The sequence below is a fragment of the Hippoglossus stenolepis genome, chromosome 19, assembly GCF_022539355.2.
Source record: "Hippoglossus stenolepis isolate QCI-W04-F060 chromosome 19, HSTE1.2, whole genome shotgun sequence".
Taxonomy (NCBI): domain Eukaryota; kingdom Metazoa; phylum Chordata; class Actinopteri; order Pleuronectiformes; family Pleuronectidae; genus Hippoglossus; species Hippoglossus stenolepis.
The window spans coordinates 19,729,740-19,757,239 of NC_061501.1; the positions used below are offsets into that span (position 1 = coordinate 19,729,740).

Below are 27,500 nucleotides of genomic sequence, written 5' to 3' on the forward strand. Positions count from 1 at the left end.
TCCTCTGGTCGTGAATTTCAATAACTTTATTTCTAGAATATTCTGATGGTTTCACAATGTCCCTTTAATATCCATGAGAGATAGATGGATACATGGAAGATGGAGAGAGATAGAGAGATAGAAAGATTAGCAACAATATAAAAACATAGAAAGTCACAAAACCCAACAATAGTACAGAGGCAAACTTTGTCCAGGAAATGTGTCCAGACTGAAATTTACACCGTTACTGTCAGACAAATAAATAAATAGATTATAAATGAAACGGAATTTGTGCTAATTACTCTTCTTGCACTGTCACGTGAATAAATAGGATAAAAAAACAAGTATTATTCTTTTAGAGAAATATGATTAATAACCCACAGCACATCGTGTTCCCCTCATGTCATCTGACATCACTGTCACATGGATCCTTTTTATTTTATCTCCTGTAAAATAATATTCCCGTAGTGTTTCTAGTGATGTGTGTGTCTGTGTGCGTGTGCGTGTGCGCGTGTGCGTGTGCGTGTGTGTGATGTGGTTTTTGCAAACATGACGTTGTTTTCAAAATGCTTGGTCTGGTGCATCATGTGAACGTGAGGGTTCAGATGATTTATGGAGGATTCGATGTGAGGATGTTGTTCAGCAGGACGGACGGGAGGCGTCAGACCTGCAGTCGCACGATGACCTTTCACCTTCACACGTCAAACCTGACGATGATGAACTTTCTCATTTTCTCTCACTAAAGGGAAAATATTGAGATTTTGATGTTAAACATTTGTCGTGAAAATAAAAAGTTGAATCTAAAAGTTGAAAGATTTAATCTCCATTAATGACAAACAGCAGCTGCATCTCAACCCCTTTCTCTCCGCTGACGTGTCCTTGAGCAAGCCTCCCGACTCCGGCCCTTGGGCAGAGGTCATGACCTCAGGCCCTCCCTCAGTAACCAGGATGTCTCAGTTAAGGGTCGCAGTGATTATTTGTGGAACGTTGCATGAACTCCAGTCTGGGTCAGAGGCAGTGAGGGAGGAAGCTGTTAGACTCAATCGACAGGAAGTTGGGACACGATGCTGCGTTCACGTCACATCATGTAAACTGTAATTACGAGCAGACGAGGGGGTTGACATCAGCCTCTGACTTGTAATTAGAGGATCTCTGACAGTGGTGATATCTCCCTCGCTGTGGAAACAACATGTCAACAAGCTGCTGCAGAATTCAGCTCATCCTCTCGGAGCCGAGCTGAATTCACCTGAAGTGCTCAACAAACAACGAAGCTGATTGAGTCTTTGAACCTGCAGTGAACACAGAGTTAGACCTGGGGGAGTAATGACTGAGCGCCCCCACGTTGAAGAGTAATGAAGAAATAAGGAAAGACAGGAGAAAGATCTGGAAAACATCAGATATGCTATCGTCTTCAAAATAATAATAAGTGAACTGAAAAGCTCTAAAAAGATCTAAAACCACGACACTTTATGATTTCTGTTGTCTGATGGATTAGTGATCGTGTTTCTTTCCTCTTTGTATGGAAATGTTCCACTTGTAAGAAAATGAATACTTAAATTGACTTAAATTAAAGAAATCAAAAGTTGATTACAAGGCTGAAGTGGAAATAAATAAAATAAATCTAAATCAAAGTTTCCTGCTGAATCTTGGAGATAAACTGTTTCTTCAGTAACTTCTGAGTCTTTTTAACTGATCCACAGTTCAGCTGCAGCTGATTGAGACAGTTGGAGATTCATCATTCAAACTGTTTCAGAGCTGCACAGAACTCAGAGAACCTCCTGACATCATCTGGGTCATGTCCGAGTGAGTCCATGCGACGCAGCAGGAGATAGACACACACACACACACACACACAGACACACACACACACACACACACACACAGACAACAGAGGCGTGTTACAGAGGGCACCTATAGAAGATGTGAACGTGTGTGTGTGTGTGTGTGTGTGTGTGTGTGTGTGTGTGTGTGTCCTTGTGTCAAAGACCTTGGCTGTGACTGTGTGTGTCCCTGTAAAGGACGAGTGTGTGTCGTTCAGCAGCAACACAACCCTCCCTGGTGATCGTCATCATTTTCCTGGCGCGATGGTTCGCTTGGTCACTTTCCGTGATCTGCTCGGCGGTTTGAGCGCGTGCAGCGACGCGAAGCTGCACGGTGCCAGGTTCGCCCTGACGTCACTGGTGGGTGTGGTCACAGGTGCGATCCGTCGTCACGGTTTGAACGTGTCGACACCTCGGCCCCGCAACAGGTGTCCCCGCGCGGCGCCGCCCGCCTCGCATGCGGTACATCTGTGTGTGTGTGTGTGTGTGTGTGTTGTGTGTGTGTGTGTGTGCGTGTGTGAGCGGCGTTGTGAGCCCAGAGGTTTCGAACCCGCACTGGTGTGTAGGTGATACCGTGTGTGTGTGTGTGTGTGTGTGTCTGCTTCTAAGTGTGTGTGCAGCTGAAAGGCCCCGCACAGTTGTGTGCTGTCTGTTCAGTGTTGCAGCAGCAGGCCTGACCTTTCCTGTGCCGGAGACAACACGAGCTGCTGTTGGACGGACGACGCGACATCAGTCCTGCAGCTTCCTGCAGCTTCCTGCAGCTTCTCTCCGACCTGTGTTCACGGAGCTCGAACCCTCCTGAGCGTCACGATCCACCTCCCAGCGTTTGCTTTGCAGGCTTCTTTTCATTGTGCGTCTGTTTTGTGTTTTCATTCCCATGAAAGACACACACGTTCACATCCTGTTGAGTGAAATGCAGTTCTGACCAAAGCTCGTGAGCGGAGCGGCTGCAAGAACTTGAGATTCATCATCTGAGTCTTTGAAGAACCAGGGTTTGAATTTCGCTCCTTATCTCCAGAGTTCCTGCTGCGGAGGGAGAACGTCCTGGTTCTCTGAGAGAAGAACTCTGACCTTTAAGAACCTGCACGGTTTCTCTCCTTCAGGAGTTTTTATATTAACGAACACAGGTGCAGTAACTGAGCCGCACAAATACAGAGCTGATGCTGGACCCAGAACCTGAAGTGAAGAGACGCTTTGAATGAGAGGACTTTGTTGGATAGAAACTCAACTTCCTTATCGTTTCTGTAAATACATTTGAAAAAGAGAAATGAATCTGACGAGACAACAACACGTAGAGGAAATATCAGGGCCAGTTGTTGAGTGGCCTGGTTCGGCCTGGTTTCACCTGGCCCGGCCCGGCTCAGCCTCCTGATCACCTGACTCAGCGGCGTCCTGCTGAGTCAGGACGGAGAGATCTGCTGCTCTCCTGCTGGAATCTCACTGATCCTCTCTCTGAAAGCACGGAGCCGAGAGCACTGACACTTTAATTATTCCTCCGTTAAAGCAGCTCCATCCACAGTGTTACTGCCCAAATCTGTGGAGACGTGGGCGTCAGCACACTTTTATTCACATCCAAAATAAAGTTTGAGGCTAAATATGAAACTCTCGGGGCTTAAATATGAAATCTGTCGAGTGAAAGCTTCAGATGCGTTGATCCCTAATTGAGATCAAGCTCTTAAAAAAAGAGTCAAACCAGAGGTGAGAACCAAACTGGATTCTTCAGCAGTGACTTTAATATTCATATCATTTAATATTCGTATTAACTTCATCATAATATCAGATGATGTCAAACAAACACTGAGGAAGACCCTGAGGCGTGTGTGTGTGTGTGTGTGTGTGTGTGTGTGTGTGTGTGTGTGTGTGTGTGTGTGTGTGTGTGTGTGTGTGTGTGTGTGTGTGTGTGTGTGTGTGTGTGTGTGTGTGTGTGTGTGTGTGCAGCCTCATGTTGTATTATAAAGCTGTCAAAATAAAACCAAAGCCAATGGATGAAGAGACATAACTCACTGAATGTGTGTGTGTGTGTGTGTGTGTGTCTGTCTATTAATAGCTCGGCCTCAGAGCGCCTGTCGTTGTTTTTGTTGACAGAGTTCCGAGCAGCTTCTCGCTCTTTTGTAACAGCAACAAAAACGTAGAATCAGTTTTTCTAATCGGCTTGAAAAGAAGTACAATTACTCTGAATACTCTCAGGAGCAAGTATTATCAGTACAAACCCTGCTGAGTAGTTCAAATACAACATCTTTATGTTGCTTCAGACACGGTTCCACCAAGAATTGCAGGTTTTCTATATGAAAGACTCAATAACCTGACTTTAGTCTGAATAAGACAATATAACGATGTTGAGAGTCTGACTCACAACAACATTCATCCACTGCAACATTCCTGCCTCATTCTCCCAAACGCCATGTTTGTGCCATATCAAAACATTTCTCTTCAAACAAGAAGCATAACAACGTTTTCTTCTGCACCTCAAAAATGTGAGTTCTGCTCAGGACTCGAATTCAGGCCGTGCGTTGTCAGTTGAAAACCATAAAATGCTGCGAGATCAGACGTGTACATGTCGATATAATGCGACCAAGGTTGGAATACTTTATATATTTCAATGTGGTTAATGCTTATTCTGAGTATGAGCTTATTATCGTTAATATCATCAGAAAATGCTTTCAGGACTCGTTCACACCTTGTTTAGACCTTCAGACCAGAAGAGGAGTTCTGGGTCTGGATCAAACTGAACCTGGTTCTGTTGGTTTGCAGTGAAAACACTTTGTTGGATAGTTTGGACTTTTGGACCAATCACAGGAAGTAGAGACAGAATTAGAGACAGTAGAAGAAGAAGAAGAAGAAGAAGAAGAAGAAGAAGAAGAAGAAGAAGAAGAAGAAGCAGCTGCAGTCTTCACCTCCGATGATATAATGTTTGAACCACGAGGACGTTCATTTGGTGCATTTGAACTAGTGTGGAGTACTGTGGAGTACTGTGGAGTACTGTAGTACTCTGTAGTACTGTGGAGTACTGTAGTACTGTAATACTATGGAGTACTGTAGTACTGTGTAGTACTGTGAAGTACTGTGTAGTACTGTGGTACTGTGTAGTGCTTTGTAGTTCTGTAGTACTGTGGAGTAGTGTAGTACTGTGAAGTACTGTGTAGGACTGTGTAGTACTGTGGTACTGTGTAGTGCTTTGTAGTTCTGTAGTACTGTGGAGTACTGTGAAGTACTGTGTAGTACTGTGGTACTGTGTAGTACTGTGGAGTACTGTAGTACTGTGGAGTACTGTCGTACTGTGGAGTACTGCGCCTGAAGGTGCTGATGCTGGTAGTAATACATCATGATGTTACCATGACAACAAATGAAGCTTCAATCATCTTCTCCATTCAAACAGAAAGACTACTACCCCCCCCCAACTTACAACACTCCCCAAATGACACCGTCTACAAACCAATCAGAGTCCAGTATAGGTAGACTCCGCCCACGTAGGTGATGACCACAGGACGAACGTTTGTCAGACAAAACTCTTTAGTCCCTAAATTACCAAGTGAAACCAGAACTAACAGATCAGATGAAACATGGAACAAACATGAAAATAAGTCCAAATTCTCAAATGCACAAGAATTTTTTCTTGAAAAAACAAAATCTGAAATCAGCCGAGTTCTGATTTGAATAAGGAGCAAGAGGAGGATCTGAACAGATGAGTGATCTTCATCACGTGTTCAGAACCAAGCGCTCGGAGTGATGATGGAACTCCGTGATGAGGCTTCCTTTCCTGTAGCGGCCAGCAGTGTGGGGGTGAAAGGTCAGAGGTCACAGAGCGATGACATCAGGTGTTGTGGATTTTTTGGTGCCGTTCAGGAAGCAGCCAAACTCGATTTATCTCCGCCCGCTCACTGACACGTCCACTTCTCTTCGAGTGTGTGTGAGTGTAAATCAAACGCACCTCGAGGCGCTAACATGCCTCCACGTCTGCATTTAGCAACGAGACGATTGTGTGTGTGTGTGTGTGTGTGTGTGTGTGTGTGTGTGTGTGTGTGTGTGTGTGTGTGTGTGTGTGTGTGTGTGTGTGTGTGTGTGTGTGTGTGTGTGTGTGTGTGTGTTAAGCATATGAAGGAGAAGCTGGTGACAGAATATTCCTCCATCTTTTCATTAACAGTGTGTGTGTGAGTTGTGATGGTTTATTACTTGTGAGGTGCAGGTCACAGTTATCAATCACACTCTGTGGATGTGTCTGATTCTCAACATCACAAAATCATTCAAAACACACACACACACACACACACACACACACACACACACACACACACACACACTGTGATTTGACCTGTGCTTTGGGATCAGAAAGCTGTAACCAAAGCAGGTTCTGTTGACCCTTTACTTCCTGTCTGTGACCCTTTAAGATTCGGCATACATCTTGTTTTTCCAGATTGGTCTGAGGTTACTGACCTTTGACCTTTGAGTACTGAAGGGTTGACCACACATGTTGAGAGTTGTGCACGACTACATGTCGATATGTTTATGTTGCCTGGTCGTTTTCAGCAGCTACAGGAAGAGAAGAGCAATAACAGTAAAAGCGTCTGATGACAGTAACAGTCAAGTGGAAAAGTGGCCATAAAAAGTCATCAAACGATTTCTCTGTGCGCCTCAGATGGATTTTATTTTAAGTTATCACACTGGAGCAGGTGGAGCAGTTTGTCTTTTTTGGCTCCCGCTCCCATGAGGCGGGCCGGTGTCTCTGCTGGCTCCTGTTCAGACCGGGAGACGACCAGGAGGCGCCGTCCAAGTGCCGGTCTGGTTTTGGCCGCGGATGGCGATCTGCTCTTCTTGGCGGCTCCCCAGCCGTCGTTTGGAGTCAGGGGCTTCCAGGTGAAATAACTCAGCCTCTTACGCAGTCGTAGCGTCTTCAGACCAACAATCAGCTGTTTTTGTCTCAGCAGAAAAATGTGCGATAGAAAACCTTCCAGCCTGTGGAGCAGATCCCAGCATGCACTGGGTGCATGGCGGGGAAACACCCAGCCTGTGTGTTTTTGATTTGTAGTTGACTGTGTCCTGGCTGCTCTCTCTCTGTTTGACCTCTGCGTTAAGAATGAGCAGGTTTGAATCTTTTTCATGCGTCAGTCGGTCACAGAGCTGCGTCTCACAAAGGTCCGACCTCGGTCTCCATTTACATCATCTCGTGTCTGTCCAACCAAGCAGCAAAGAGGAAAGATGGGGCGACTCTGAGGAGGAGCATCAATATCTATGTTCCACTGCATGTGACTAAACATGATGCACGCTGGACTTCACACAACGCATGCTGGTTAGAAAATGTTGTCCGTCTTTTCCCAGCGCTGCAGAACGTCACAATGTCCCGTGAACGTGATGTCGGATCAGCTGCGGTCAGTGTGAGAAGGAGCTGCTCGTTCCGTTTACATCACTACAGTTTGTGCTGTTCACAGTGTTCACTGTTCTCTTGGTCTCCTCTGGCTGTTATGGAGGTTTTTAGTGAATGTAAAAGTTCTGCATCATCGTGATGTCACGTGATGTCGATGGAGAAAAACATTTAAGGGACACGTTTTCTAGAGGAGAACAATGGATGGATCATCACAGTTGTTAATTCATTTTGTCTTGATTGCATGTGCAGCTGATTTGAATGTGACTGTGTTATAAACAAAATAAGAAAATCTCAGACTATGAGAAAAACAATCATAGTCACTAATCAAAATAACGACACAAAAATAATCTCAGCAAAAAACAATCAGACGGAGAAATATGTGTTGAATGTTGTTGGCTTGTTGCAGCGCTTCTTTCTCTCCTTTTTGGCAGTGATGAACAGTGTGTGTGTGTGTGTGTGTGTGTGTGTGTGTGTGTGTGTGTGTGTGTGTGTGTGTGTGCGTGTGTGTGTGCGGTTGTGTGTGTGTGTGGTGCGGGGTCGTCTCAGGGTCGTCCTGTGGTCGGTGGTGGGGTCATCGGGGTCAAGATAACTTCATGGGCTGGTGATAGACGTGGTATCTTTTAATTCTCCTCATCAGGATTATTGTTACAGAAACATCTGCCCTCCTCTTCCTCTGCAGGTTAAAGTTGTCGCTCCGGATGCTGGTTCCATTCGATCTGTAGGAATCTCGCCATGTTGTGACATTCATGATACCGTAAGGCCACCGTAGTTTCTACCACAAGCAAAGGAGTCCGAGAGAGAGAGAGAGAGAGAGAGACAGAGAGAGAGACAGAGAGAGAGAGAGAGAGAGAGAGAGGGAGAGAGAGAGAGAGAGAGAGAGAGAGAGAGAGAGAGAGAGAGAGAGAGAGAGAGAGAGAGAGAGAGAGAGAGAGAGAAGAGAGAGAGAGAGAGAGAGAGAGAGAGAGAGAGAGAGAGAGAGAGACAGAGAGAGAGAGGTCCTAATAGAAACTGATTTAATCAGCCACGAGGGACAACAGTGAGAAGAACAAGAGAACAGCATGACACACACACACACACACACACACACACACACACACACACACACACACACACACACACACAGGGCGCACAATGAATAACAGAATTGAAGAGACAAGGTGGGGAGGAGAGACTCAAATAGGATAAATCTAACTGGGTCGCTGTGTGTGTGTGTGTGTGTGTGTGTGTGTGTGTGTGTGTGTGTGTGTGTGTGTGTGTCTGTGTGTGTGACAGGCAGAATCAATAGACAGCCTATTAAGCTGATCAGCATCATGCCAGGTGAGAAAACACACACTTGTTAGTACTTCTATCTTAGTGAGGACACAACTAAACCTAAAACCAAGTCGTTATGTTCAACAGTGTCCTTCTTCACTTTCTGTCCCCCACCCCCGCCATCATCATCATCATCATCATCTCTCCTCAGTCAGACTGTGACGGCTTCACAACCTCCTGCGATACAGAAGTAGAGCAGAATGGATAGGTGTGTGTGTGTGTGTGTTAGCACGCATGACGAAGCTATAACAGGGTGATGAGCTCGCTCGTCTGACCTCCTTTGGTGCTAAATTAAAATGAACCTGAATATTGATGCCTAATGAAGGAAGGTGAGTGTGTGTGTGTGTGTGAGAGACTGAGCTATGACGAGGCTTAAAGCCACTCTGGGAGATTACCTCAATATGAGTTTGCAGGAAGACGACACACACACACACATACACACACACACACACCTGAAACCCTATTTTGTGTGTGTCTGGCTCCAGATGTTCTCTCTGAGTCGTCCTGAGTGTTGTTTTTAAATACAGGACAGATGTTGAGGTCGTGAGGGGTTCGCCCGGCAGGAAGGAGCCGCTCCCTTCACCGCTCGTTCACAACTGATTTGTTCCGTGTGACAGACTCATGACAGAAGCTTCACATCTTCCAGCGTCACCACAGAACAACTCTGAACTTATCGATCAACAAATCTAACATGAAGTCAGAGTCTCGTAGCTTCAGGTATCGAACACCACTTTTATTTCAGAGGATAGATTTAACATATTCACTTTTAACAGGAGAACGTAACAGTCGTACCGGCTCTGTTTCATTGGTCAGCTGATAAATGCGTCAGATTCAATAGTTTAAAGACGATGTGAGTTCACATCTGTTTCCACCTCGTGTCAAACATGTTAAAATGTCGTGCACGTTGCTCCTGAGCCACGAAACAAGGAGACTCCAACGGAACCTAAACACAGAGTGACAGAAGTTTTATATCTTACATAACAAGTGGCAGAGACATCTGAAATTTAATTCACACTGAAACTTAACGACCTTTGGTCCGTTCAGACATCTGAAGCACGCACACACACACACACACACACACACACACACACACACACACACACACACACACACACACCACACAGTTAAGTTATATCTGTGGACTCCCATGAAGGCACTGATCTAAGTGTAGGTATTATTAGAGCACTGTTTAGTGCCACACACACACACACACACACACACACACACACACACACACACACACACACACACACACACACACCTAACTGACAGGTGTCTTGTTGCAGTGACTGCCCAAAGCAACTGCAGGTTGTGTGTGTGTGTGTGTGTGTGTCTGTTGGTATGGTGTGAGACTGGCTGAAACAACATCGCAGGCGGAAGCTTCGCGAGCCACAGGCTGATAATTTTCTTACTATGTGTGTGTGTGTGTGTGTGTGTGTGTGTGTGTCCCAGTTTGAAAGTGACAGCTGAGCGACAGAGAGCTGACACATGAGAGGTGGAACGACAGACATGCAAGGAAGGTAGAGGAGGAGGAAAAGAAAAGAGGACATAGATGAGAAAAGAGAATGAAAAAGAGAGATCAGACAGAAGATGAGTAGAAAAGAGATGGAGAGAATAGATAGAAAAGAGAAAGAGGAGAGATGATGAAAACAGATAGAAAAGGAGAAGAGGAGGAGAAAAGAGAAGGAGTGAGCAATAGATACCAGGAGAAAACAGAGGTAAGGAAAAGAGAAGAGAAAGAACAGAGGAGGAGGAGGAGGGGAAAAGAGGAGGAGGAGAAACCCAAAGCCTCTGTTTCATTTCTGTGTCATGAAGGTTTGAAAACAACCATTAGTTTTTATTTAACGTATCAGCAGAAGAATTAGCGTCTGAAATGTTTGACTCTCTAACATCTGTATCAGCATCAAACAGCCACATGTTCTCCAGATGTGACGAGAGTCCGGCAGCAGCAGCAGCTTCTGTTAGCGTCGTCCTCAGGACATACAAACCTTTACTGCCACGTCGTCAACTTCAGGAACCAACATTCGAGACTAATTCATGGAGTGAGTGTGATCTGCTGCAGATCAGAGTCAGAAGCTGTCGGCTCTCGATGAGATTCACTGAGTCACATTCTACCTCCCGGAGAAATCTGGGAAAAGGAAAAGAATCGATTAAATTCCTGGATCCAACATTTCCTTCTTTCTGCTCTCGTCTCTGTTCAGGAGTTTCTGTGGAACTACAACAAACAAACAAACAAACAAACAAACAAACAAACTAACTAACTAACTAACTAACAGCTGAAAACACAACCTGATAAAACGTTATGAACACAACACTAAACTACTGGAGTCCTGTAATGAACGTTTCCCAGTAGACACTCTGTTCACACGGCTTCTCCTTCGTTCACTGTAGGAACTTGTTCATTCATGTCTTTGAAGACGCGCACGTCGTCTGGTGGTTACGAGTCATCAGTCGGACTTTTCTTCACATGTGAAGTTAATGCTGAGTTGGGACTCGACCTCTGGGCTCTGCAGGTGTCAGAGGAGCAGGAACAGATCGGCGGAGGTGAAACAGTCTCTCCATCCCCCGACAGAGTCACCTTTCAGCTGAGGTTACAGCGTGACATCACGGGCGCTCCCCATCGGCCGCGGGAAGCTGATATTTGCCGCGGACCCTCCGGGCTCCAGTGAGCGTTGCTTACACGCACTGACACACATTCACACATTCATTATTCATCCGCCCACTCTCTTATTCACTCACTCGCTTTTCCCCCTTTCAGTCAGCGCTTGGTTTTGTCCTTCAAACAGTCAGTGACCTGAACACACAATCGAATCAGTCAGAAACAAACTTTTACAGAACTTCTGCAGCACAGACGTCATCAGCAGGCAGGAGGTCTGTGGTGAAAACCAAGCGACGCTCCGAACCTGAAAAAAGGTTGAAGACGGCAAAGGATCAGTAGGATTGAAACAAAGCGCCTCTGCTGAGTATCACCCGTCACATGCATGTACCAGGTTACTAGAGATTGGGATTATATTTGGAATATAACATTAAACATTGTCCTGAATGAGAAAAGCTGCACCAGACACCAACGTGTGTCAGAGTTAAATGGTTCTGACCTGTAAACTGTTTGTTGTGGTTGTTTAGACCAAAGTGATGATTGGATTGAAACATTTAATCTGGAATTAAAAACAAGAAAAAGAAAATGTTGAATGTTGGTTCATGAAGTTGAAGTAAATCTTTTCATGCGTCCTGAGAATGACACAGAAACTGCTCCTCCTCTCTTTCCTGACAGTTCTCTCCCACTGTTTCCTCCTCCTCCTCCTCCTCCTCCTCCTCATCCTCCTCCTCCTCCTCCTCTGTGTTGTCTGGATGCTAACATTTGCTAACTATAGTCGCAGCGGTGGCCGCTCCGCCGGCCTGCAGCTCTGTCCGCCACGTTGTTACCACACACAGCAAATCAACGTTTCTTTGGTTGATGCTGGACAGTTTCAACACATAAGTAAATAATCAAACAATTCTTTAACACACACACACACTCTCTCTCTCTCCCTCTCCACACACACACACACACACACACACACACACACACACACACACACACCCACACACACACACACACACACACACACACATTCTCTCTGAAGTGGATTGGAGCAGACTTGAAGTCAAACAGAAGAAATCTCCTCCTGCAGTTTTACATCCCTCTCTGTCTCCGCTGCTGTTGGACATGATGTTGCTAATTACCTACGATGCTGTGTGTGTGTCTGAGTGTGTGTGTGTGTGTGTGTGTGTGTGTGTGTGTGTGTGTGTGTGTGTGTGTGTGTGTGTGTGTGTGTGTGTGTGTGTGTTCCTATGGGAGAGTCGTTCTCCAGAATCAGCAGCTGATGACAGAGAAGCTGTCGTTTAACTCGCCCTCCTCTTCTATCATTTTTTGTTTCTTTTCTTACTCTTCACCTCTCTCTTGTATCTTTATACTTGTTGTTGCTTTTATTCATCGATTCATCTTTTCTGTCCTGTTTTCATTCCCCCCTTTTATTTTCCTCCCCTCCTCTCTTTCTCTCCTGGTCTGAAACATTTATTTACGTCCAGTCAGCCTGATCAACCGGACCTTTCCTGAATCGGTTCCCTCCTCCTGATTGGCTGAGAGCAGTGAGCCACAGGTGTCCGAGTCCTCACCGTCCACGTCCTTCTGATTTCTGATTTCCCTCGAGCGTGTGTGTGTGTGTGTGTGTGTGTGTGTGTGTGTGTGTGTGTGTGTGTGTGTGTGTGTGTGTGTGTGTGTGTGTGTGTGTGTGTGTGTGTGTGTGTGTGTGTGTGTTTAATTAAAGCTCTGGTTGAGTCCTCAGCTCACAGGGCGTCTCTCTCTGTTCTGTTTACATGATTCATACATTACTTTAATTTCTCACAGTTAAAAAGACTTAAAAGTCGTTAAAGCCAAACACAGATGTCCGGGTCAGCTGGGTTTCGTTGGGATTCGAGCTCGACTGAGTGACCTTCCAGTTTAAAATGTAAAAATCTAAAAGGTTTAACTCTCAGTCTCCATGAGGACAGTATTCAAGCTCACACACACACACACACACACACACACACACACACACACACACACACACACACACACACACACACTGATGCATGCTTGCACACATGCAGGCACATGCAAGGACACATAGCTTTCTATTTCTGTCTGTATCTCTTATTTCACCCTGTTGTTCTCTGTTTATCAATTCACTTCAGCTCCTTAAACTTATTCACGAGGCCGTCGATCACAAACGGGAGCCGGAGAACAAACGGCGATCCTCTCGTTCCGTTTGCTTCACAGTTTTTCCGTACAACGAGTCACCGTGACACCGAAATGTTCAGCTTTCCTCTCGTCTTCGTCTCCAAGTCCTCATCCCATAATCGTGTGAGACTAAACGCCCAGTAAATTTCATTTCTCCGTCTCCAGTCACTCGGCTCGACAGCTGGCAGCTTCACTTACTGACGCATGTTTCCTTTAATTTCAATTTAATGTGACCACTGACACAACAAACCTGGAGCTGAGGAGGTGATAAAAAATACAGCGTCAAAATGTGACGACGCAGAGTTTATAAAGAAGACATGCAAATGACTCATGTAGTTAGATGACGTGAAGGACGAGGAGGCGGTGGAAGGAAGAGAGAGAAGGAAAGTAAAAGCAAAGGGAAGGAAGGAAGCGTGGGAATCAGGAGCTCGGACAAAAGGAAGTGAAGACGAAATCCTGGAGGCAGCAAAGTTCGAAATTAAAAAGCTGCGAGAAAGAAACAGAACGAAATAGGAAAGGAAGCAAGAAGACAGGAAAGGACAGACAGCTAATAAAAGGAAGCAAGGAAAGAAGGAAGGGAGTGAAAGCAGGAGGAGGAAAGTGTGAGTTGGATTTAGAATAAAGGAAATAAAAGGGATAATTAATAAATGTATTTATTTAAAACACGTTTAGCTTCTCAGAGCTGAAACTGTAAAAAAACGTTTTTTTCAATGTTCGTGTTTTGAGTCTCTGACGCTCTGATGAGGATTTGACGACGTCGATAAAACACGTTATCTCCGTGCGACCTTGACCGGAGAGTGAACCGACGGCAGCTCCTGCGTTAAGAACCCGACGCTCTCTCACTGACACCGGGAGACTGATAATATGCAAATGTTCATCTGGAATAATTTGTGTCTTTGTGTGAACGTTAACTGCTCCATCGCTGCTCTTAACGTTCACACAAACAAAGCCTCGGTCCATCGTCTCTCTCCCAGAGAATCCCCGAAGTCCCCCCCCCTCCAGGGCCTGATGGGATGTGTAGTCCAGCCTGTTCTGGCTCCCCCCTGTAGTTCCTTCATCTTAAAGTCATTCTGTACACAGTCTTGTACCTTTGTATTATTTCTGTTTTCCAATACTCTTTTTGTTCTGAATCAAACTTCCTCTCGTAGTTGGTCGACCTGGTTCCAGAATTCAAACCCTTTTTATTAAGATTTTCTGAAATGTCAATTGAGAAAATAAAGGAGAAATTTCCCCTCTGAACCGGAGCTGCTCTACAAGTCGCGCTCTGTGACTTCGGAGTGAAACCGTCTCTCTCAGCCGTCTCTTCTGGATCAGGATTATTCTTTGCTGTTTTGATAATGTGAACAAAACTAATACATTATCTCATCAGTCATCAAACCTCCACACGCTGTGAGAACACATGAGCTCTGCCACACAAACGTCTGTGTCTCCACCGTTAGGACGTTTGGGTTTTAATACTCTGGGGCTGCGTTTTAGTTTGGACGGGCAGAAACGGAGACGTTTGGTTTGACCTCAGCTGTGTCTCAGTTCAAGGCTCCCACGATTCATGACTCCTGTGACGAACTGTTTCTCAAAGCCACTTCTTATTAAGTAACATGCCTTCAATTTCATTATTTTAGTTGAATCAAACACTGCACAAATAATGTATAAAGTTTCCTACAATTCCCTCCCCAACAGTACACAGCGATTATTTGAATTGTGACAGAATATGAAGTGAGACATTTATTTATTATGCTTCTTCCAAAGCACCTCTTGATATTCTAAATGTCTTTTTACTCGTGGGAACGTATGATTGAAAGAGAAAGTGCATGTACTGCATGTAGATCGCAGACGGGCCGAGCAGCTCTGCCTGGACCCTGTTGAGGAGCAGAACAACAGCAGCAGGTGATGAGCAGCAGGCCGGACTTGATGTTAACATGGAGAGAGCTCCACGCCGGCCCGCAGAGGACTTTAAGGTGAAGTCAGTGGCGTCAGAGCGGGGACGATGCCAGAGGACTCGCTGAGCTAATGAGTCAGGTTGGCTCAGAGTGAGGAGTGGGCCTGGACTGTCTGCAGCCTGAGCACAACGAGGCAACCAGCGGCCGTCAGGGACGATCCGTCAACCTGGAGACACAGAACAGCACCTTCAGCAGCAGACTGATCCGACGCCCTGTGACGGGCGGCCACGCACCAAGACGACTCAGGGCTGAGACGTCTGAGAGGAACCACACAGAGAGAGAGGAGCCTCGTTAAGAAACACTAAACGTGAAGATCCCAGGTTATTATTATCTTCAAAGTTGACATCTGACGTCCCGTGAACTCACCTCAGGAGATTGTTGTTTGGATCTAAAATAAATAACTAGAATATTTAGAACATTTGTTCGTCTGCAGCAGAAAGTCGAGGTCTGTTCTCCGCTTGTCATGGCGTCAGGAAAACGTGTTGATCAACGTGAGCAGAGAGAAATCTTCAGATCTCAAAGACTAAAACATGTTCATGTTCAAACTTATGGAGAGATCTGAAATATTTAGTTCATCCCTTCCTTCCTTCCTTCCTTCCTTCCTTCCTTCCTTCCTTCCTTCCTTCCTTCCCTCCTTCCTTCCTTCCTTCCTTCCCTCCCTTTCCTTCCTTCCTTCCTTCCTCCCTCCTTCCTTCCTTCCTTCCTTCCTTCCCTCCTTCCTTCCTTCCTTCATTCCTTCCTTCCCTCCTTCCTTCCTTCCTTCCTTCCTTCCTTCCTTCCTTCCTTCCTTCTCCTTCCTTCCTTCTCCTTCCTCCTTCCTTCCTTCCCTCCTCTTCCTTCCTTCCTTCCTTCCTTCCTTCCTTCCTTCCTTCCTTCCTTCCTTCCTTCCCTCCTTCCTTCCTTCCTTCCTTCCCTCCCCTCCTTCCTTCCTTCCCTCCCCTCTCCTTCCTTCATTCCTTCCTTCCCTCCTTCCTTCCTTCCTTCCTTCCTTCCTTCCTTCCTTCCTTCCTTCCTTCCTTCCTTCCTTCCTTCCTTCCTCCCTCCCTCCTTCCTTCCATCCTTCCTTCCCTCCCTCCTTCCTTCCTTCATTCTCCTTCCCTCCTTCCTTCCTTCCTTCCTTCCTTCCTTCCTTCCTTCCTTCCTTCCTTCCTTCCTTCCTTCCCTCCCTCCCTCCTTCCTTCCTTCCTTCCTTCCCTCCCTCCTTCCTTCCTTCCTTCCTTCCTTCCCTCCTTCCTTCCTTCCTTCCTTCCCTCCCTCCCTCCTTCCTTCCCTCCCTCCTCCCTCCCTTCTTCCTTCCTTCCCTCCTCCTTCCTTCCTTCATTCCTTCCTTCCTTCCTTCCCTCCCTCCTTCCTTCCTTCCTTCCTTCCTTCCCTCCCTCCCTCCTTCCTTCCTTCCTTCCCTCCCTCCTTCCTTCCTTCCTTCCTTCCCTCCTCCCTCCCTCCTTCCTTCCTTCCCTCCCTCCCTCCTTCCTTCCTTCCTTCCCTCCCTCCTTCCTTCCTTCATTCCTTCCTTCCCTCCCTCCCTCCTTCCTTCCTTCCTCCCTCCCTCCTTCCTTCCTTCCTTCCTTCCTCCCTCCCTCCTTCCTTCCTTCCTTCCTTCCTTCCTCCCTCCTTCCTTCCTTCATTCCTTCCTTCCTCCTTCCTTCCTTCCTTCCTTCCCTCCCTCCTTCCTTCCTTCCTCCCTCCCTCCCTTCCTTCCTTCCTTCCTCCCTCCTTCCTTCCTTCATTCCTTCCTTCCCTCCTTCCTTCCTTCCTTCCTTCCCTCCTTCCGTCCTGTAAGGGGAGATATGAGCTCTGCTGACTCATGTTCTTGTAAATGTATTGGTCCATAGTCTTTTTGTACTTTATTTCCTTTTTGTATTTTGCTGGTTGTTTATCTGGTTTTGGTTTCTGCTGAGCGGAGCCGTCGTGGGACATCGGTTGGATTCTCATTGCTGATCCAGTTTGGATTCAATTTCCAGTTTGCAAAATACCCTCTTTTACTAAACTCCTTCATGTACGAGTCACTAATCAAATCCTCCGTGCATGTGTTCATTTTACCAGCGATCAGCGGCGTACAAAGCTTTCAGGGAGCAGACTTGTGATTTCTGGCCGGCAGTGCAAAGGGAAACACTGGCAGATAGTTTCAGCTGTTAAAATCTCTCTGTGGCACATTTCTGTGACTGTGAGTCGACTTCTCTGTCCTCAGAGCAGTGAGCGTTCTCCAGCATCATGAAACCGGAGACTGTAGAAAGTATATTAGTTCTTTGTAATTCGTCTTTAATGCATCAGATTGTACTTTGTGTTGAGTGGCTTTTCTTGTGATGCAGCTTTACAAGATGGAATGAATAAGCTAAACGGCGTTTAGGTCTGTAGCTGTTTGGTCGTAAATCAAAGTTTGGGATAAGTTCAAATCATGACCTCATCGTGCAAGACGGAAACGTCACTGGCAGGATAAATCCTCCAGGAAACCAACGGACATATTCTTGACTATAATTGTTGAGAAAGTATACGGACCAGGACAGTCTCTTCTTCCTCCTGTTACACAAAGATGAAATTTAAATATCCAAGATACGAATGCTTTAGTCTGGACGAGCAGGAACAGCCGTTCGGAAACGATGACGCAGACACAACCGCTCCCTGATTGGGTCTTTTCGGACTCTGCTGACTCATCAGGCTCCTGTCACATGACCCCCACCATTATCAGCCTCGGCTACCAGGTCACATGAGTGGTCACATGATGTGTGTTTTCAGACGTGTCCTGGATGGAGATTAAAACTGATCCTGCGCTCATGTTGACAGACATCGTATGGACGAGGAGCTGCAGCACAAAAAACGACTCCACTTTACTGGGTTTGACAAACTGTGCACTATTTGCTGACCTTGTATTTATCGTGAGGGACAAAATAAAGAGAATACAATAACTCACCGAACTTCATCTGCACACGAGACAACACCTGAAAGTCTGTGTTTTAAAGGCTGGATTTGACGTGTCTACGAAGGTGTGAAGGGTGGTCATGCAAGACAAAGCTTCGGGATGACGCACGGAGGCGGCTGCATGTCAGGGTCCCAGCGCCACCCACCCCCCCCTCACCCATCCCGAAGCCAAACGGTTCCCGTGGTCGTCTGCCAGCTCGGCTTGGCTCCCTGCCTGATATCAGTGAATCATTTCCTGCGTTGGGCAGCCGCTCCGATCGGAGCAGCAGCAGCAGCGCGGTGACAAAATGTGTTTTCCCCTCTCAGGCTAATTGAATTGAAGGCGCTGCATATTCACTGCCTCTGGACGGCGTCCTCGGAGGAGAGGCATTTCCGTGAGAGTTTTCGCACTTCATCACGGCACAGTGACAGGACACTGCTTTTAGAGTCGAGCGAAAGAGCTGATGGCATCGCTCCCGAGTGACGCCACACCTGCTCACAGCCACTCCCCTTCGTCCTCGTTGGCTTCGTACGGCGGCGTTTTGATAACTAAAGTGTCGTGAGCACAAAAAGACTCGTAATGATAATCAACCTGCAAGTCAAGGCTGGGGAGCGACGTGCAGAACCAACACCACAGAGCAGCTTCCCTCTGGATCACAATCGTTTCTTTACAAACTCTGCTGGGTCTGGAGGTCAGAGCGAGTGATGGATGTGTACTGTGTTCAGATCCAATGTGCCAGACACACACAGAGACTTCATCAACCATCAAGGCCCTAAACGTGGCTGATGAACGGAAAAAGAGCCACACAATGGAAACACAACCGTCAGTTGTGAAAACCTGGTCAAGCCAGTCGCCGCTTAAGAATGTGATCTTTGTCTATCTGCAGTGTTTCGGGTGCGTTCTTCTTTTTTTAGCCAAACATCTCGTTTGAGACGAACGACGTGACCACGCCTCCAGCCTCTGACACGACAGCACAGACCAAACACCGCGCTCTGCGCATTTACACGTCTGCAGTTTCACGCAACGTTCGTGTTTTAGTGGTTTAACCTCGTGTGACAAACGTGTTTCAGACAAGATGCGATAACATGGCCGAGCAGAGAGAGGGAGAGAGAGAGAGAGAGAGAGAGAGAGAGAGAGAGAGTGTTCGTAGCTGGCCAGAGATTTGAGAAAAGCTCGGAGCAGAAAGGAGCAAACCAAGCGTATGGTCATTCTGTCACACACACACACACACACACACACACACACACACACACACACACACACACACACACACACACACACACACAGGAGGAACGGAGAGGCTCACACTGTATCTGATGAATAGCTGAAATGGTACGTAAATAAAGGAGGATGGAATTATGCATGCACCTACGCCACACACACACACACACACACACACACACACACACACACACACACACACACACACACACACTCTGCTGTAATTCTCTAAAGGGACATTCTGTTCACATGCTGTTTTACGTCATATGGTTTCTGTCGCTGACACGTTGAGCCTTGTCGCATTGCGTTTCGTTGTCGGCACTTAACCTCTTTTGACCACTAGGGCCTCCCTGTGTGTGTGTGTGTGTGTGTGTGTGTGTTGTGTGGTGTGTGTGTGTGTGTGTGTGTGTGTGTGTGTGTGTGTGTGTGTGTGTGTGTGTGTGTGTGTGTGTGTGTGTGTGTTCACGTTCTGTGTCAGGTCCGGCAGCGGATAAATGATTTAAAAGCTTAACTATGAAAAGTTGTTTTGAAAGTTTAACATTTAACAAGTTCACATCAAAAGCTTCTATTTACAGCTGATTGTAAAATCTTGTTCATGAGTGAGGACGTCTCGTGATGAAGTTTTGTTCCAACAACCTCGTGAACTGATTTCTCTGATTATTGCGACGCCACATGAGAGAGGCTCGACTGATTCATCGGTCTGACCATAAAACTGGGTTTATATGAACCTATCACACATAGATCGGTGTTTATGTTTGTTGATATGAAAACTTTTAATTCACAGAATAAACAAAGTTGAGAAGATTTGCATTAATGTTCATTTAACACTTAATATTTGTTTGTTTTCTCAATTAAAATTGGTTATATTTGCGTTTTCTTTTTTAAAATAAAACTTCATGTTAAGATGTTAAATATAAAGCATCAATTTCTTGATAACAACATCTTGGGAGTCATTTTTTAAATATCGATATTTCGGTATCAGAATTTTTTACTTTAATATCTGTGTTTGTAGCATGAAATGTGTCCGTATAATATACAGACTGTCAATACAGATCAACCACAGGACAGCTTCTCATCGCCCCCTGGTGTCTGGCTTCAGTATAGATCATTAATCCATGTTAGCAGATGGGACATGGACCAAACTCCAAAAAGATGTGTTTTTAAATGTTCATGTGTCAGTTTGGTTTGAATTAGTCGTGATTGACAGCTGACACTGACTCCGGATTGGTCGAGAGTGTGTATCTATACCACGGTTTAACGTACGACACATCAATGATCACGTTGTCGTTGGTTCATCACTGTTGAAGCTGCAGATTATTTTAGCTCCACTTCCTGTGCGTCTGCGTCCGTCCTGAGGCCGGCGCCGTTTGCTTGGTGGCTCGTCTGTGTCGGCGCCTTGACCCAGAAAGTCCTCCCGTCTGCTTCTCTCTATGTTTCCAAACATCGTCTCCTCACTCCGGGTGTGTGTCGCTAAAATCCCTGTTTTTGTCCCCCGTCCTGGCCCCACATCAAACTGTTGTCAGTGACTTCAACTTCCTGTTTGCCCTCGAGCAAGGCAGCGGACTGCTAAATTAGGAGGGAACCTACTTGCTCCGCCACTAACAACAGAAACTGAGTGCGACACTGTGATAAAAGCTCAGATTGAAGTAAAATGAGATGAAAAAAACTAAAAGTTTGTGAAGATTTAAATGGTCTGAGCTGAGTTTGGTCTTTATTAAAACCTAAAGGACCAATTGCAGCATGAGGCCAGAACCCAGAACGAGGAGTAAACAACAACACAGGCAGGAAATCAAAGGAAGCATCATTAAAATCTGTGAAATCATTAAGAACAATGGAAGCTCTGAAGGGGAACAGATATGAAAGTGTCTCGTCCTCGTTGTTCAGCCTGAAGCTGAAAGAAGACGAGTGAAGTTTAGAGGTTGATTAGTGTCTGAAAGAAAATGTTAAACACACGCGTCCTTTGATTCAGATAAAGTCTCACTGCAGTGAAGCCACTTTCAGACATGAGCTCCACAGGACGTCCACGGAACTGGACCTGGACTTTTCTCCGGAGTGTTCTCACACATGAACGACGCAGCGGGAGATTCTTCGCTCAGACTCGTTCACAGCTACGCAGAAACCTCAGGTGAGGGGCGGAGCAGCGGACGGAGGCAGGAAGTGACACGCAGAGATCGCACGTTTTTTATTTACATCACATCGACACCGGCGTCGGCTCTCTCGACGTCGACGTCTTCTTCGTGTGTGGCTCCGCGTTTTCATCCTGAGATAGTTGTTTTCTTTCATTCATTCGTTTGTCTGTCGTGTGTCAGAAACATCTTCAACACGTCCTCTCGCTCGTGGTGAATCCGGCGGAGGATCTCCTGCAGAGCTTTTACGAGACGACTGGTCAGAGAGCGTCTGGAGGCTCTCAGCCGCACTTTTGCATTCACACATTCAGCTCCTCCAGAGAAGGTCTGGAGATTCTTTGGAGTTCTGTGCAGGTGTAACAGCAACTTCAGTCAAAACCACAGTCAACTGACAAAAAAACATTTTGCCTTTTGGAACAAATAAAAGTTTATAAAAAAGAAAAGTTGAGAAGGAGGCGAACAAGGAAAGAAGGAAAGGAATCTAGTTTTGTTGAGAGCAAATTGGAGGAGGTTTGAGGGAAGGGTGGAGGAGGGGGAAGTAAACAGGAAGTAAAGGAGTTTATATACAAGTCGCTGCTGATTGGTCAACACCTCTGACACGTGCTCCAGGTAAAGAGAGAACAGAGGCCGACATTTTCAATACGCACTGGAGGCGGTTGACCAATCACAACAGAATGTTTCAGCTGACCAATCAGAGCAGACCTCATCAGGAGGAGGGTCTTAAAGGAGGTAAAACCAAGTGTTAGAGACAGAGGCTGAAGAGAGGAGCTGCAGCGACGGGCACTCTGAGGAACGTGATTCTGAACATCAGAGCATGAAAACGTTTTACAGTCATAAGACAAATTAAAAGGATCATCGTGAAAATGGCTCCTTTTAAAAACTAGCAACACGATCACAACAAACACCAAAGAAATTCAGGGTTTTAAAAAATTCTTTGCATTATATCAGCGGATCCTGACAAACAAGTGTGTACGTGACCAAGTGTCAGAGCAGAATGGAAACCAGGACTGTGTGTGTGTGTGTGTGTGTGTGTGTGTGTGTGTGTGTGTGTGTGTGTGTGTGTGTGTGTGTTGTGTGTGTGAGACTGAGTGGATGACAGCTCTTGATAAGAACGGAAAACAGAGCAACATTTTTCTTTGATGTGGACACACACACACACACACACACACACACACACACACACAGACACACACTTCAGAAATCAGATTTGGGAGCTGTGAAGAATAAATGCATGAAGGGTTGAAAAACGAGGCCTGTCTAATCATTCAATTAGGATCCAAGACAGATGGTCTACACACACACAGACACACACACAGACACACACACACACACACACAGATGCCAGAGTTTGAAGAGAGCTAGATGGACAGAGTGTGAGTGTGTAACAGGTCTACGTGTGTGTGTGTGTGTGTTCCTCTCATCAGCTGCTGTATGACGACAGTCTTGCTGCAGATTAACCTCTCACACTATATGACCTAAAGTATGTGGACACCTGAACACATCAGCCACGTGTGATACGTGAATGCGTGCTGCTCTGACAGACTCAGCTCCAGATGTTCCACCTGCAGCTGCAGTGATCAGCTGATCAGTGCAGGTCAGTCGGTGTCCAGGTCTCAGTTCCGTGCTCACCAGTCAACTCAAAGTTCGTTGTCGTCCACATCGTGGTCACATGCTTCATCTCATTTTAGAACTTCTCTGGAACTAAAAGGCTCAAACCAGTAAAAACATTAAAAGTGTTGGTTCCAGACACGTCCAAAATACTTGAAGATAAAAATCCTGCAAAACATCAAACAGTAAATACAAATATCAGTTTTAAAGATGGTGATTTGATTTGACGAGGCCACGAGAATCTGAGAGTCTGACTTGCCTCAGAACTGATGTTGTACGGTGACACACTGACTCACACCTGCTACTCAGTGGCTCCTGAACTCTGCTCATGTTTCGGAACAAACACCAAATGTGTTTTTTAGGACCGAACTCTGAAAGGACCTCGGACATCTAACTCTAATTCACAGATTTGAACAAATGAGTCAATTTGGTTCATTTTTCACCAAATGATCTGGTGTAGAAGCAAAATGTCGTCTTGTTCCGACTCCACTTTCTCTGAGGCCTCGATGAGAGTCCGCAAATATTTTTTGACAGATATTTTCCCTTGTGTTTAACTAACGTGTTAAAAGAAAAATCTGGACAGAGTAAAAGAAAGTGGGAGAGAACGACACATATAAACAAGAGTCCGGCCTTGAAAGCCCGTGTGGTTAGTAGAAAGTTGTTCCACCTTGAGGAAACTCTCCAAACTGATTCTCTGTAGATTTTTCTTTGATAATAAACTGTTGACAAAATTGTAAAGATAATTTATTTGAAGATTGGCTCAGAATTGCGTTGTATCGGGTCATAACAACACATCTTGTCGTGTACACCTGATGAACTGTTTTCTTTGTTAGTTTCACATTTGGTGCTGGACGTGTGGTGCAGAGCCGGAGGAAGCAGGTGTGTCTGTGCTTCATCAGGTCGGACTCGGTCCTGAAGAGTTTTTCAGGCTGATTGCGGCTTTTGCGAAGGGTCCGAGCGGCGGCGGCTGCGTGATGAGCGAGGTGAAGCCGTGCACGGTCCTGAACAGCAGAGCCCGCCATCTCAGACGAGCTAATCATTCTGTGCACCGAGAAGTCAGACACTCCAGGCACTTACATCAAACGCTCCTCATCTCATGACTCAAGGATTCAAAATATACTCGATGAGTGTTTTACCCGTCAGCCGCCGCCTCTTTGTTTGCAGGGTTTTTATCTTTATCTGCTATTTTATCTTCTTATCCACATCAAACATTCTATTAAAGTATCCAAGCTAGCAATGATTATCACAGTTATCTGTGTGACCATCATCAGAATATGGATAATCAGCCTCTGTTGAATCAAAGCAGAGATCATTTGTTCAGTGTTTTGTGCTCTAATGTTCAGAATCACTGTCGTCGCTGCAGCTCCTCTTTTCAGCCTCTGTCTCAAACACTAAGATGAATTATCAGGTTGGAAATCTTCGTGACTGAAGAAAACCTGTTGGTGTCACGTTACTTTGAGGCCTGGAGGCTCCAGAGGCTCATTTCTTCCGGCGTTTCTTGTGACCGTGGTTGTGTGTCTGTGTGCAGCTGGTTTACTGGGCCAGTCAGCAGCAGGATCAGGATGAGAAGATGGCTGGCTGTGTGTTTCCAATGGGACCAGAGAGCTTTCAGCGCTTCACGCCGGACTCCCTGGCGGCCATCGAGCAGCGCATGGCCCAGGAGAAGGCCCGACAAAACAAACACTACCAGGAGGTACACACACACTCATACACACATTCACCACATTATTAAAACAAGTGGAAATAGGAATCAGAAGAAGGTGGAAGGAGGGAATAACCTGACTGAAACCGAGAGATGTGGGGCAGCTTCAGCAGACAGATGTTCGGGTTTTCAGTGATAGTGATGCTCTGCTCGTGTGTGTCTCTCTCTGTGTGTGTGTGTGTGTGTGTGTGTGTGTGCTTGTGTGTGTGTGTCTGTGCGTGTCAGGACTTGGGCGACGTGCAGCTCCTCCGGCCCCGGCCCGACCTGGAGGCAGGAAAACAGCTGCCGCGCATCTTCGCTGACATCCCATCTCATCTGGTGGGCGTTCCCCTGGAAGACATCGACCCATACTACTTCAAAGACAAGAGGGTAGGCCACCCTGTGTGTGTGTGTGTGTGTGTGTGTGTGTGTGTGTGTGTGTGTGTGTGTGTGTGTGTGTGTGTGTGTGTGTGTGTGTGTGTGTGTGTGTGTGTGTGTGTGTGTGTGTGTGTCTGTGAATGACGGGTTTTGGAGAATCCCTGGAAGATAAATCATCTCTCTGGTAGCCCACTTTACTGAAGACCAGAGGGTAGATGAATGACTCTGTGTGTGTGTGTGTGTTTCCTGCCTCTCCTCTTCATCGTCTCTGTTCTTCTTCTTCATCCTACTCTAACTCTCAGCCCTTGTTCACGCCTGATATCAAGGTGTGATCTGTGCCTGGCGATGTCGCCCAGGCGATCGTGTGTCTCTCCTCTCACCTGGTCGTCTTGACGCTCCTGCACCTTCTCTCCTGTTGCAGAGCGTTTTCAAACCTGCTGTGTTTTCTGAATCATGAATCAGAGACTGGGTCCATGGATTTGATTTGAAATAGTCTCATGCTAATAATCAGTTGGATTCATTAAGTAAATTATGTTTTATTATCAGGTCCTGAAAACGTTCCTTATGATTGAAATTAAACCCACTGTATTATTTCTTTGAATGTTGATATAAGAAGCAGCTTCTTACTAACACTTGATCCATTTCTCATATGAGTAAATAAACTGCACCTGTCAAGAAATAAACATGTTTTTCTTCTTCTTTCTTTATTTCTTGCAGACTTTCATAGTCCTGAACAAAGGGAAGGCCATCTTCCGTTTCAGTGCCACATCCGCCCTCTACATCTTCAGCCCTTTTCACCCCATCCGCAGAATCGCCATCCAGATCCTGGTCCACTCATATCCTTACACACACACACACACACACACACACACACACACACACACACACACACACACACACACACGCACATGCCACTGTACTGTATGTAATTCGCATGACGTCTTATGTTTTGCCACTGACTGCAGGGAAGTAGTCGAGGGGAGGTCAGAGGTCAGATGTTAGCCACAGAGCAGCGTCCCTGCAGCCTGGAGTGTGTGTGTGTGTGTGTGTGTCTGTGTGTGTGTCTCTGTGGGTGTGTGTGTGGGGTCTCATCCTGCTGGTCATATTTCTGAGCCAGATATCATCTCGGGCTGTCGGAGAGTCATAAACATGACCAGTAAATAGAACCCAAAATCTAATCAACAGGACTTTTACTATGAAATCACATGACTTCATGGCGGTGATGTCATCCTAATCCAATTGTCCCAGATTATCAGAATTCACGAGACATCAGACTGTAACATCGGTCAAGGTCAAAATCACTTTTAAAAAATACTGCGCTGCGTCGGTGAAATGACTTAAAATATCCAGAAACTCTTTTTATAAAACAAATGAAAACACAGACGTTTCTGGGACGCCCCTTCTGTCCGATATAAAAACATGATGTTTGTGTGTAATGTTCGGAGCATCTGGAGGCGGCTGTCTGAAGTGCACACGTGATGTTTCAGGTCGCGATCGCAGGCGTCACAGTGACATTTAAATCCAGATGTGCGTTAAAAGGCCTCACTGGCCCCGCCCCCTGTCCCCACGCCACACTCCAGCACCGGCGTCCGCCTCAGGCTCCAGACGTCAACATGACAGATATTACTTCACACCCAAAACTCAACAGCGTTCCCCCGACACACACCCCTCATCCCCCACACTCACCTCACACTTATCTATTTTTACCGCGGGGGGGGGGTGGCTGCTGGTGTTGAGAGATGTCGAGCCGGTGGACACGCCGCTGTTGTCAGGGGATAAGTGGGTGAAGAGGTCGTAATGGAGGTGTGGCGCTGCTGATGGGCTGGTGTGTGTGTGTGTGTGTGTGTGTGTGTGTGTGTGTGTGTGTGTGTGTGTGTGTGTGTGTGTGTGTGTGTGAGACAAAACAAAAAGTAGAACAAGTGCGTGTTGGGGGTCGGGGGGGGAGGGGTAGAAGCTTTGAGAGCAGACGTGAGGCTGGAGTGGATTTTTAGTGTGTGTTTGTGTACAAGTCTTTTATAAGTGTTTGTGTGTGATCAAGTGTGTTCTGGATCTCTGCCCGACCACACTGGCGCCACAGTGACAAGCTGTGGCGTGAGGTGGACACACAGACACACACACACACACACACACACACACACACACACACACACACACACACACACACACACACACACACACACACACTTTGGCCATCAGAATATGAGCATTGTGTGTTGTGCAGCATCCTCCAGAGGTCAACAGTCGTTGGGGGTCAAACCGAAACAGGCCGGTCTGGTCCACATGTTTCCGTTATCGCCGCCACCAGCTTGTCCCGCCCCTTATTGCTGTCACCTAGCAACAGAGCTGCAGTTGGACTCTACGATAAAGTTCGAATGGCTCTTGTTACCGTTAGCTTCGGACGTCTCCTCGCTTGTCGAAGCTATTA

At 46.3% G+C, this 27,500-nt stretch overlaps 1 protein-coding gene across 1 annotated transcript in view; it reads left to right on the forward strand.

Moving 5' to 3' along the window:
• The window catches only part of LOC118098351 (sodium channel protein type 4 subunit alpha-like), a 111,535-nt gene that overhangs the window by 1,129 nt on the left and 82,906 nt on the right, over positions 1-27,500 (forward strand). The window contains exons 2-4 of the mRNA XM_047337853.1: positions 24,545-24,709; positions 24,944-25,087; positions 25,793-25,911. Of these exons, the coding sequence (XP_047193809.1) occupies positions 24,587-24,709; positions 24,944-25,087; positions 25,793-25,911 (386 nt within the window). The 5' untranslated portion in view covers positions 24,545-24,586. The remainder of the gene's footprint in view (positions 1-24,544; positions 24,710-24,943; positions 25,088-25,792; positions 25,912-27,500) is intronic.